General features: G+C 42.2%; 1 protein-coding gene across 1 annotated transcript in view; it reads right to left on the bottom strand.

Annotated features, from left to right (window-relative positions):
* Positions 1-7,992: 7,992 nt before the first annotated feature.
* The window catches only part of antxr2a (ANTXR cell adhesion molecule 2a), a 79,317-nt gene continuing 75,957 nt past the window's right edge, over positions 7,993-11,352 (bottom strand). Inside the window, exon 17 of the mRNA XM_071923843.2 lies at positions 7,993-10,768. Coding sequence (XP_071779944.1) covers positions 10,730-10,768 — 39 coding nt within the window. The 3' untranslated portion in view covers positions 7,993-10,729. The remainder of the gene's footprint in view (positions 10,769-11,352) is intronic.

Below are 11,352 nucleotides of genomic sequence, written 5' to 3'. Positions count from 1 at the left end.
TGTGTGTGTGTCGGTGTGTGTGTGTGTGTGTGTGTGTGTGTGTGTGTGTGTGGGGGGGGGGGAATTTTCTCAACTTGAATGCAGATATTTTGAAAAAGATTTCAGGTATTATGAGATGAAAAAAACAAAAAACATCCATTCTCTCTAATGCAAACTAAGCTCTTAATTCCTGTTTTTGGTTAACAATCAAAATTATCTTCATGCATTGTGAAATTCCTCACCTTTTGTCAATAAACACGCGGTGTTTGGTCTAAAATAAGCGCTTTAGCACTTACAGAAATTATGATTGGCCCATATGTAATACTCTCGATTTTTGAGAGGAAAATGACAACAACGATAATTCCCGAAGGCTTTTGTCCCTTTGTTTTGGACAGCTACTTCAATTACCAGCATATGACACCGGGGACAAGGTGACAAACATGTTGTTGTGTGTGTGCACAGGAAATGGTTTGTTTGTTTTCAGAAAGCGCCAGGTTGGGCTAATACCTCACAGCCTTCGCTAGATTAGACAATCGGGGAGGTGTCAGTCAGCACCCCTGCCTCGTACCGTTCCCTTCCCACACTCACTGGCCCACACCAATAAGAGAAGGGAGAGCGAGCACTGCCCTCCACCTTTCCTCCCATACTCTCTCTCTCTCTCTGTCCTTCTCTCCCTTCATTCACTGAGGATCAAGCCTCCATAATCCCTGGATTTTATATCCACCAAAACAGCTTGGGCCCATCAGCAAATTGCGATGGCATATGGTATAGGTTTATGATTCATCTGGCACATGCATAGCAATGAGAGCCTCATCATCCGTGGGCAAACACCGGGAAAATATCGTAATGTTAAACGATGCCAGCCACGGAGAGAAGTGGCACCGGGCGTGTGGGAGGGTTGTGTTTGTTCGGCCCAGCGAGCGGCAGCAGCTGAGGTTGTAAACAGCGTTTCGGATCCGTCTCCTCTCCTGCGGTCTGGGATAGATTAGGGACTGGCGCTGGGGACGGACGCTCCGAGCCGCACCGATCTCTAGAGGGAGAAGAGGATGGTGAGACAGGCGGGGGAAAGAGCAGCAGACAGGCAGGACAACATGCTCCGGTTTATCAGACTCAAAACCTCAATACCCAGCGAAATAGAAATATGAGACTTTTTCCCCGAGTTTAAGAGAGACGAAAAGGCTGCATTCACTTCAAACAGTATTTCAGTTAAAGGGTAAAGAGTTTAAGTATTTGAATTAAAGCGGAATAATGAGAAAGACAGCTCAAATAGCACAAAATGACCGTAATATACTGGCGGGGCATTGATAGAGGTGTTGCTCAATACCAATGACTCGATGATTATTTGTGCAGGTGCTGAGATTTCTGGCTTTCTACACTCACTTTTCGACCTGTACTCTGTTGTGGAGCAAAAGCTGACAATTACAGTTTCAAGACACTCGACCCGCCTCGACCCGCTGGCATTTTCACCCGCTCAGCGATGGAGGACGGAGCTGCGAGCGAGCGACTGGCATCGCAAAACATTTGATCTTCAAAGGCTGCAAATTCTTGTTCTCCGGCCAAAAAAGCAAATGACAAACGCTAGATGTTTCTGTTGGATCTCTGTTCTCATTAACTAGCTTACTCATCCCTATTGTGAAAATGTGACTTTATTGTTTGTGTCAATTACAGGCTACAGTAGATCAAGGGAACGGAAGGGGTGGTGGTGAGGTGTGTGTGTGTGTGTGTGTGTCGGTGTGTGTGTGTGTGTGTGTGTGTGTGTGTGGGGGGGGGGGGGGGGGGGGGGGGGGGGGAGGGTGGCGTCTCTACCAGAAGTTCTGCTCATGTTGCAGTTCCTACTGGCAAATAGAGGTCACAGATGACTGAATACCTCTTTAAACACATTTAACTTCACTCCAGCTTTTACTGTTGAATATATTTGAAGGACATCATCATCAACTCTGTAGATTCACCATCAAAATTCAACAGGTGAATTTCATAAAGCCAGACTGCATTTGTGAAGCACATGATTCAGTTTTAATTCAGCAAATGTAAAGTAGAAGTAAAAGCAAAAAAGCTCTTTTCTAGAAGCTTCCGCTAACACTGTCCGGGTTACACTGCAGTGTGTTATACGACATATTTTATACATATACATACATTTCTCATTAATACGACGCTTTCAAATTGAAATTCATGCGGCTTGCCCGGCTCAGTCCTCGTCAGGATCAGAGTTTGCAGCTGCTCATACACCCAGAGACATAATCTGCTACATTAGCACAATTTCCAAACATCTGCTGGAGAAGTCAGAAGCGATCTGAAGCCTCTCCTAGCCACGGCTCTCTGGAAATGTGACATGATTACATACAAACACCTCCAGCCAAAGTTGCCCTCCGCCTTCATTAAGCAGGATGCAGACGGCTGCCGGCAAGGTGACCTCCCCCTCCCCCGCCCCCGCCCCCGCCCCCGCCGGGCCCGGGCTCTACGCGATTGGCTCAGAGGGCCGTCGGTCAGCCGCAGTGCCGGGTGGGTCGGCAGCGGGTTCAGACAGCCAGCAGAAGCGTCCGGCCGCCCGCGCGGATCTGTCGGCGGCTCGGAGAAGTGCCCGCCGTGAGCCGACAGTCAGTATGTTGGAGCTTTATCATTAGCGGGCTCCAGACGGCCCGCTGACCCCCGCAGGCGCAGCAGGTGATCCGGCCCGCCGCTCTGACTCAACACATGCCCCCACGGAGCTGCAACACACACATATTGTGCCATCATTATTTCATACCTAGCAGGAGCTTCTCAGAGCACAGCCCAGATTTAGGTGCTAGGTGCAAAAGCAGGCTGCTGTGTGAAAAAAAAAAAAAAAAAAAGACGTTTTTTTGTGGTTTTTTTGGTGCCAACAGGTGAGAGAGAGAGAGGAATTAGTGCAAAAAATGGCAACCGCAACCCTTTGGATGTGTCTTGTTGACCATCTGTTCATTTCGGGAAGTGTTTGGACGGTCACAAACATTTCAGACAATCCGGTACTTTCTAGGTAATGATGAGAAAAACAAGAGATTTTTGGTCTTTCATAAGTAGGCTTAGAGCTTTTGGGGTCACAGGAGAAATGAGATTATCTTATGGTATACTATCAAAGTATTAGCGCAGTGCATCCTATTGCCCAAAAGCATCCGTCTTAACAAGTCATTTAGTCTCATATTCAGTCTCCAAATCGGATTTTTCGTAAAACAAGAGAAAAATTCAGCCAATGAGGAGAGATAACTCCACTTGTTTCCAATGCAGCTTCACTTGTTTCAGGAATTTTCTAGAAATGAGTGTCAGTGTCTTGAAAGACAGATCACTGCACTGCTATCACGAAAATGACACTTGATTCTACAAAATTCTTGAAACAAGTTGATTTGCATTGGAATTGAAATTATCCAACTCTACTGGCAGATTCTTTTCACTTATTTTAAGAAAATTATGATTTTAGGACTCAATAACAGACTAAATGACTTGTTAAGATGGAGATGTTTTTTTTTGCAGTGGCAAATCTGGTGTGTAATATGATTTGTCCGATGAACACCATAAGTATTACTTATACGACGTATACATATGTAGATTTCCACATCCCTGCTGTTCTGTTGAAATAACTCTACTCTACTCCTAATCATCTTACAGGAGTCCTAAATCTTTATCAGCATATATAGTATATGGGGCTTTAAAATTCGCAGTGAGCTCACAGAAAAGAGCATCAAGATAAAGCTCTGAAATCCCAAACCGTCGAGCTTTCCTAATCCCCTCCACCTGCATTTTCCACATCCGTCCCACGAACAGCGGCCTCCTCCATCGCCTGAGAAGGGGATTTACTTGTAATGCTCTCTGAAATACAATGCATAAAATCAAGTGTCAACTCTAACAAGCTGTTCTTAGGGCGGATGGGCCGCGGGATCTGGGTCCCGGGCTTTGAAAGGTTAGTAGCTGTAGTCGCGGCATTTGATCCCGCAGTTACCCAAATTTCAGAGACAACTGTGCAAATGGGGATAACCTGGGAAGCCAGACGGGCTTTCAGGGGGCAACAGCTGCTCAAGTCCGCCCGCTGCCTGCCACAGAAACTTTATCGGGGAAGTAGGGGCTGAGGTTTTACGGCGGCTAAGTCCCCTCCATCAAATTGCGAAAACAGAACCTTGTGGCACAGCTCAGGAAGGATTTAGCAGTTTGCTCGGTGTTTTCTTGGCTGTGAGCGTTAATATAAAAATAGAAGAAGAATGCGAAGGCCTTTTGGATGCTGGCGCCGCGCTCTATTTCCTCATAACTCACGCTTATTCCTGAAAGTATCTCAGTCTATCTTCCCAAATGCGACATATTTAAAAAAAATTTCTACGATTTTTTTGGCATTTTTTGCCATTATTGCACAGATCAAAGTGAAGAGAGACAGGAAAGTTTAGGGTGGAGAGAGAGGGAGATGACATGTGACAAAGGTCCCAGGCCGGATTCAAACTCGGGACGTTGTGCTTCACACTCAGCCCACTGAGCCACCGGGACGTCCAGTACATTTTTTCTTTTCAAAATCTCAATCCCAGTCTTTCCCGTCTCTCTCCACTTTAAACTCTCTAATAAAGGCAAAAAATGCCCAAAAAATAATAATTAAAAAAATCCCAAGACATTAATTAGTGCAGTGGTTTTCAACCTGGGGGTCAGGACTCCCAAAGGAGGTGTGAAATACATTTGAGAATTATTTCTGAAATGTATTAAAATATATTTATACTCTATGAATTTATCATCATGTTTCTATGCTTTATATAATCTTTGTGATAAATTCCTTTCCTTGTGAAATAAGGAATATTTTGCAGCCAGTGAAAACGACTAAAATGAATAAATGAAAACCATTATTTGATGTTAAACTTCACCATTTTGCACATAAATACATGCAGCAAAGGGTTTTGTTTTGGGGGTCATGAGACAAAGTGGGTGAGCACCAATCGATTATTGTGAGAGTGAAATATTAAAGATCTCATTAAAGTTACACAGACTGAAGAAACTGCTTTACAGGAATTTTTCCACCAGCTGACCACCTGTTTTTATTGATTAACAGCAGAAAACAGCATGGGATTTAGAGGTGTAAGAGAAGGCCGACAACAAGGACATCAGCTGAAGAGGGAAAATATGATTACGACGACTATTTTCTTGCATGGTTTTGAAAAGCTAAACGCTGGTCGGTACAGAAAGTGGAGGGACGTTTAGTTGAGTTGAGGCATTTCAGCTCCAAATTTAAAAGCAGCAGTCAACTGGTGGCACTTGGCCTTTTTAGTGTTAAGTAATACATGCATGTTACATTTTAGGCGTTCGGCTGATTCTCTTATCCAGAGAAACTTACAGCAGAAAAAGCCTTAACTCCTAGATCAGCTGCATCTAAGCAAACTGCAGCGGTCAGAAGGTAATTTTTTAATCAAAATTATTCACTTAAAAAATGAAAACTACAAAATTACTTTGAATACTGGAAATAACTCCTAACTAGTTGGTTTTATTGTTTTTTCTTTTGAGTTTACACATGTATGTTCCAGATAACAGCACCAAGCCAAGCGAGTCAGAATGAAGTTGAGTTTGATAATCAGAAAAACAACAAAGCTTCACATCGGGTTTCAGGTGTAGAGGAGGATGACTCTCCACAGTCCACAGGTGAAGGCTACACTTCACTTTTCTGTTGAGGTTTCCTGGTTGTCTGTTATATCTCTCTGTTAACAGACATTATACTGTAGCTGTAGTCTGTGTAGAAATCCAACTGTTTAGTGCATGCTTGCTGAGCTAATGGAAACCTGCGCTCCATCCTAAAGAGAAATTGTTTGGAAAAATAAATACAATTTAAAAATCAAGGTTTGCTGTCTTTCCAAGCATCAGAAGCTTTAACAGTCTGGTCACTAGTTGGTTGAGAGAATTTTGTCAGAAAGGCCAAGCTGCCGCCAATTCAGCGCTGTTTTGAATTTTAGCGCTGAAATATCTCCGCTTTCAAAAAGTCTCTTCATGACTTTTCCTAGACTCACTTTCTGTACAAACCAGTGCTGTTAGATTTCAAAACCACACAAGCAAATATTACCTGTCATTATATTTTCTGAACCCCCTTCCACTGACGCCTGTTTGGCCTCCTCTTACACCTAAAACCCATTACAATTAAAATATACTCATTTAGTTTTACTGTGTAAGTATTCAGTATTCAAGAAAGAAATGTGCACAATGTGATAATGCAGGGTGAGAGCAGGATAAATGCACAAAGATGATCTTCTACAATGGCTGAAACTGTCCTAATTCAGGGTAGATACAGAACAAATGATGATAACTACACTACAACTACTATAACTGCATGATAACTACATTGGCTGATAAAGTGGCCAATACCAGAGACACCAACGCTGCGAAAGAAAAAAGAAAAAACATAAAATGCCAGCCATATACAGTAAATGGATTCCCACTGCCCGGGCAGCAGACTTGGAAGCAGCAGCGTTTCCAGCCTGCATATTAAAACTGGGATTATCACGACGAGTGTTTCCCGCGGACGCTCGGCTGCGTTTGAAGCGACTCGCTTCCCGCCGCTGAGCACGAGCAAATAAACACAGGAGATAAGCAGATATTTCGGTAAAGCAGTTTATCAAACTCTGCGATTTAAAAAAAAGCATATGAAAATACGGTTTGTGATGTCTCCAGTAAGCGTTTTGGCGTCCTGAGCTGTGTGAAGCGGTCAGCTGAGAGACGTAATCAGCTTAGACTGATGATTTAGTTAGCAGCAAGTGATACCGTCTGTGTGAGAGGGATCAGAGGATATACAGTATCTGCTTCATTTTAAACTCAATCAACAGGAATACAGTGTAAGCTTATTGAATATTGAATGAAGTCTTCTTGGATTCATACAGCGTAATCAAAGATTCAGTATACTGACAAACCAGGAGGAATGAGCTGATGACTTTTTCTCACTGCTTCCCCATTCCTTTACTGATCATTACAGCTTTCATGCAGTCAGTCTGCAGCTACAGTATCTTACATTACTACTGCAGACAGTTATGCAGTAGAATCAGTATATTATTATATTTTAAAACGCAACTCCAGCGAAAACGTTTGGTGGGATAAGTTTAGTTTCGTTTATTATGAGGATCCCCATTAGCTGTCCATGATGCGACAGCTGCTCTTCCTGGCTCCACACAAAACATAAAAACTGTTAGCACTTTTCACTAGTTCCGTACAGTACGTTTCTTAACATCGGTTAGACTGTTTTATTCTAGAACGGTCTGTGCAGACAGTCCACACAGAAAGGAGAGAGCGGACAAAAGAAAAAATGTAATATCACACATAAATAAAGCGTGAAACCAAAGGAAAAGAGAGGAGTGTGCGACTTGAATTTTCTTTAGAAGTAGAAGTATTATAAAAGCCTCAATCTGCTCCTCATTGGGTGTGTGTTCTTTATATTGAAATTTGGTTACTAGAGCGTTCCTTGTGACTTGTGATGGCAGAACTTGATTTTTTTTTTAATAAATCTTCTTGTTTACGGGGCAAAAGTTAAACGAGGATAAAAAGTGGGATTTCTGCAACGGCTAAATGTGTACCTTCAACAAAGAGACATCACTTTCTCTCTCTCACTTCAAACATAGAGGGAGAGGGGTTATTGCATGTAGACACACACACACACACACACACACACACACACGCACACACACCTCAGCTGGCATCTTGTCACAGCATGCAAATGTGGAGAAAGCAGAAGGTGTACAAGCGCATATTTTTTACTAAATGCAAGACCTCATTTTTGGGGCGTTGAGGACCTTGGAGGGATTTGGGAGTGTGTGTGTGTGTGTGTGTGTATGTGTGTGTGTGTGCAGTGCCTCCGGTGACTGACTTCACAGGGGGAGAGGCTGCACACTGTCCACTCCTCTGTCCACACACACCATATAATCACATTCCCTGTCGGGCCCTATAAATCTGTATGGGCCCAATTAAAGATAGCCTTTAGCATGTCCACCCCTACCAGCACACAAGTGTAAAAAAAACAACAAAAAAAAACACTCAGTTCAGTTTTCATTTAATGTATATTTGACACAATAGACTGCAGCGGAAAACAATAACAGAAATTGTCTGACTAAAAATAAAAACAGTGTAGAAACCCTTAAAATGGCGTTACAAAGAACAAACTTGTACATGTTTGGTATTTCTGGTTGCAACTCACACAAATAGAAATAGAAACGTAAGATGTGACCTGGGAATCAAAGGTGTTACATTCATATAAATGCAGACTAAAAGACAAAGGCTGTACAATTGTAAGGTAATAAAATGATAAATTACTATTTTGCACATAATGTATTCTCTTTAAGCAGAAAATGCATGCAAATTAAAGGAAAAATCTGGCAAAAATGTTGACAAGAATGTACAGAAATATATCAACAATTGTGATGATCTACTTTTTGGAAGAAGCTGTATTTTATACGGCCAAAGTTGATTAAAGTAAATCAGTGGTTTCTAATTAAACACACATGTAAGAAACGTTGAAGTGGCCACATTCAATTTTTGATCTTTTCAGGTGTGCAAACTGGCATTCTGGGTAAAAACAATTCCATGCATTTAACAAGTGCAAAAGTACAAAAATATTTTTTTTTCCATAAAAAAAACACACTGATTTACAGAGGACACACAAAGCAATGCAAAATGATCATTATTACAAATATTTTTTTATATACAAAAAAAAAATAAGTGTTAAAAAAAACAATACCATACTGTGTAATGAAGACTGCTGACACAGAGGGGAGAAGGTGCCTCTCTTCCATGTGATGTGCTGTTAGGAGGGCTAGCCGTGTTTTGACTGCTATGTAAATATCTCATTAGTATGGGTTAATAACATTCCTGCGCTCTTGGTTGTAACATAAAAAAAGACAAGATCTAAGTGCTAAAATATCCTCGTCTACTGTCCGTCCAGAAAGAGGCTGATGAGCCCATTAAAATGTCACGCTGCAAAATTATGCAAGAGGCTAAATGTGTTTAAGTCGGAAATAAATACCAGCGCACCCCGAGGATTTGGTGCTTGACCACCGGAATTATTTATGTCCCTCCGATCGCCACGAAGGAAACAAAGGAATAATTAGCCGGGGTGTGATGCGGCGCCCGTCTCACGCACTCGCATGCCCACCAAATGTGAGACGCTCAACCCATTCCCCCTCAAACTTGATGGTTGTTGAACTTATTTTTAGTGTCATTTGATAAGCTTCCCTGCTTGCACAGAGACATCCCACTGACCCAGCCACTGGTCATTGTCTATACCGCTTCCCGTCAAAGCCGGCGCGCTTTGTCAGGTTTCGACTCGAATATCCATTTTGCATCTGAAGTACCGTATCCGAAGTGACTGGATCGTTCGAGCCTTTTTCTTCAGCTGCTGCCCCCTTTCCTCCCCCACAGTGTTTCCGCTCACACTGACATCATTTGGGATTGGCGTCATGACAGCACGCTTGAGAAATCTACAATATATATAGATATGTATCCCCTGCTTTTTTGGGTGGAGGGGGGGGGCCCGCATGCCTAGCAACATAATTTCTGGAAATGAACAATACTTATCCGTCCGTCGCATCCGCTGCGTTGGGTTTGCGTTGTGGACGCGGCGCGGCGTCACGCGGCGCCGTGTCCTCTTTTCCTCTCAACAACACAGTAATAGGTCATTCAATGTCAAAAGGCATAAAAAAGAGACAGCCAACTCTTCACAGGCTGCTGCTTGCTGTTGCCTTTAATTATTTTAATTAAACTTTGATATTGGGGTGCTGGGAGAACTAGTGGGTTGTGACGCAGCGGGAGCCCGTGGAGAATTGAGATGGTGGGCACGAGAGTGTTGAGACAGCTGTATCTATATCTTAAAACTCCTAACTGATAGGCCTGTTTATGGATAGTGATGTGCTACGCCTAGCTGAGCAGAGAGCAGACTGCACGGAAACAGGGGCAAAAAACACCAAGCGCCATGTCAAGGTCTTGAGGCATCAATCCCTCAAACCAAGCTGGAGATCCTCTTGGTCAGGAGGCTGTCCCGCGGTGGAATAACGCTCTATTAATTTCCTTGTCCCGAGTGCATAATGAAAGGAAGGTGTCTTCAAAAAAAAAAAAAAAAAAAACGAAAGGGCAAAGTCTTGGTGCCTTCCAATACCTTAGGGCATCCTGTCTACAATTTGTCATGCGTGTGCACTTCTCAGTGTTAAAATGACAGGATAGCCGGTCACAGGGCCGCCGCCGGGCGCGGCGCTGCTGAAGTTGGAGAGGGTTCGTGACGAGACATTGCCAAAAGGCAACGGACTTCTGCACTTGTGAGGCCCACTGGGATTATTCCTACTTCCACGCCAAAGGCAAACAGCCCCTTTCTCCCTGTGTTTTTTTTTTTCTTTTTTTTTTTAGATAGCTTCCGTCTGTGTCCATGAAATTAGGTTTTTCACAGAAGGCACAATATGGTCAGAATATGTTAAGCCTTTGGTGCGCACAGAAAGCTAACCGAATCCGAGTGGCACGCACTGGGCTGCCCCGTGTTTCTGCTTCGACTTGTGTTTAATAAAAAAAAAAATGAGTTGGAAAAAAAGCAGGAAATAATATTATGAATATGTGTTGATATTATAATGCTCCTGTGAGCATAAAAGGTCCAAGGGCAGAAAACCAGCGGGAATCTGAAGGGAAACGAGTGTCTTTGTGCACAGAGCGGAGAGCGGAGCAGATAGTGGTTTTAGACGCAGAACATCTTCAAAAACCTGAAATTCTTTTGTCCACAGCAAGAAGCACGTGTTGGTTTTCAGACAGTACTCCTCTTCTTCTAATGATGTGGCACACGGTTGAAATTCATACACCGGCCCTGGAGAGAGAGAGAGAGAGAGAGAGAGAGAGAGAGAGAGAGAGAGAGAAACAATATTAACACTTGTGTAATTAAGATGCACCCCATATTTGATCACAGTTTTTCAAATAATGAATGCATTTTTTTTTCCTAATAAAAACTAATATATTTGTTAATATTTAGCACAGTTATTTTCTTATAAATTAATTTGTACAAAGTTAATTTCTCCAAAATTGTTTAATAAGTATGATTTAATATTTTCCCTTTTGATATCCATGTATTTCTATTAGAAAATAATATTTAAACATTTTATTAAATGGCTCTTCATAATAAAATATATTACAAAACCAAAGGAAATAATATTTAATTAAAAACAGCCTTCTAATGAGCGGCCACACAAATACAAACAACAAACAAACATAAAAACATATTTTTCACAAATAAATATGTGGCCGCATTAATCCCCAACAATTTTGATACGTTGGTTGACACAAATTTGAATCAAGAAAGATAAAATAAAATAAAATAAAAATTCTCCACGCAGCTGAAAAATTTATTTAAAGCAGAATCAAATTAAGCATCAACTGGTGAAACCTGCAGCAAGA

This window comes from Centroberyx gerrardi, chromosome 8 (assembly GCF_048128805.1).
Source record: "Centroberyx gerrardi isolate f3 chromosome 8, fCenGer3.hap1.cur.20231027, whole genome shotgun sequence".
Classification (NCBI taxonomy): Eukaryota; Metazoa; Chordata; class Actinopteri; order Beryciformes; family Berycidae; genus Centroberyx; species Centroberyx gerrardi.
The sequence above is the reverse complement of the archived record's forward strand: the minus strand, read 5'-3'. Positions and strand labels throughout refer to the sequence as shown.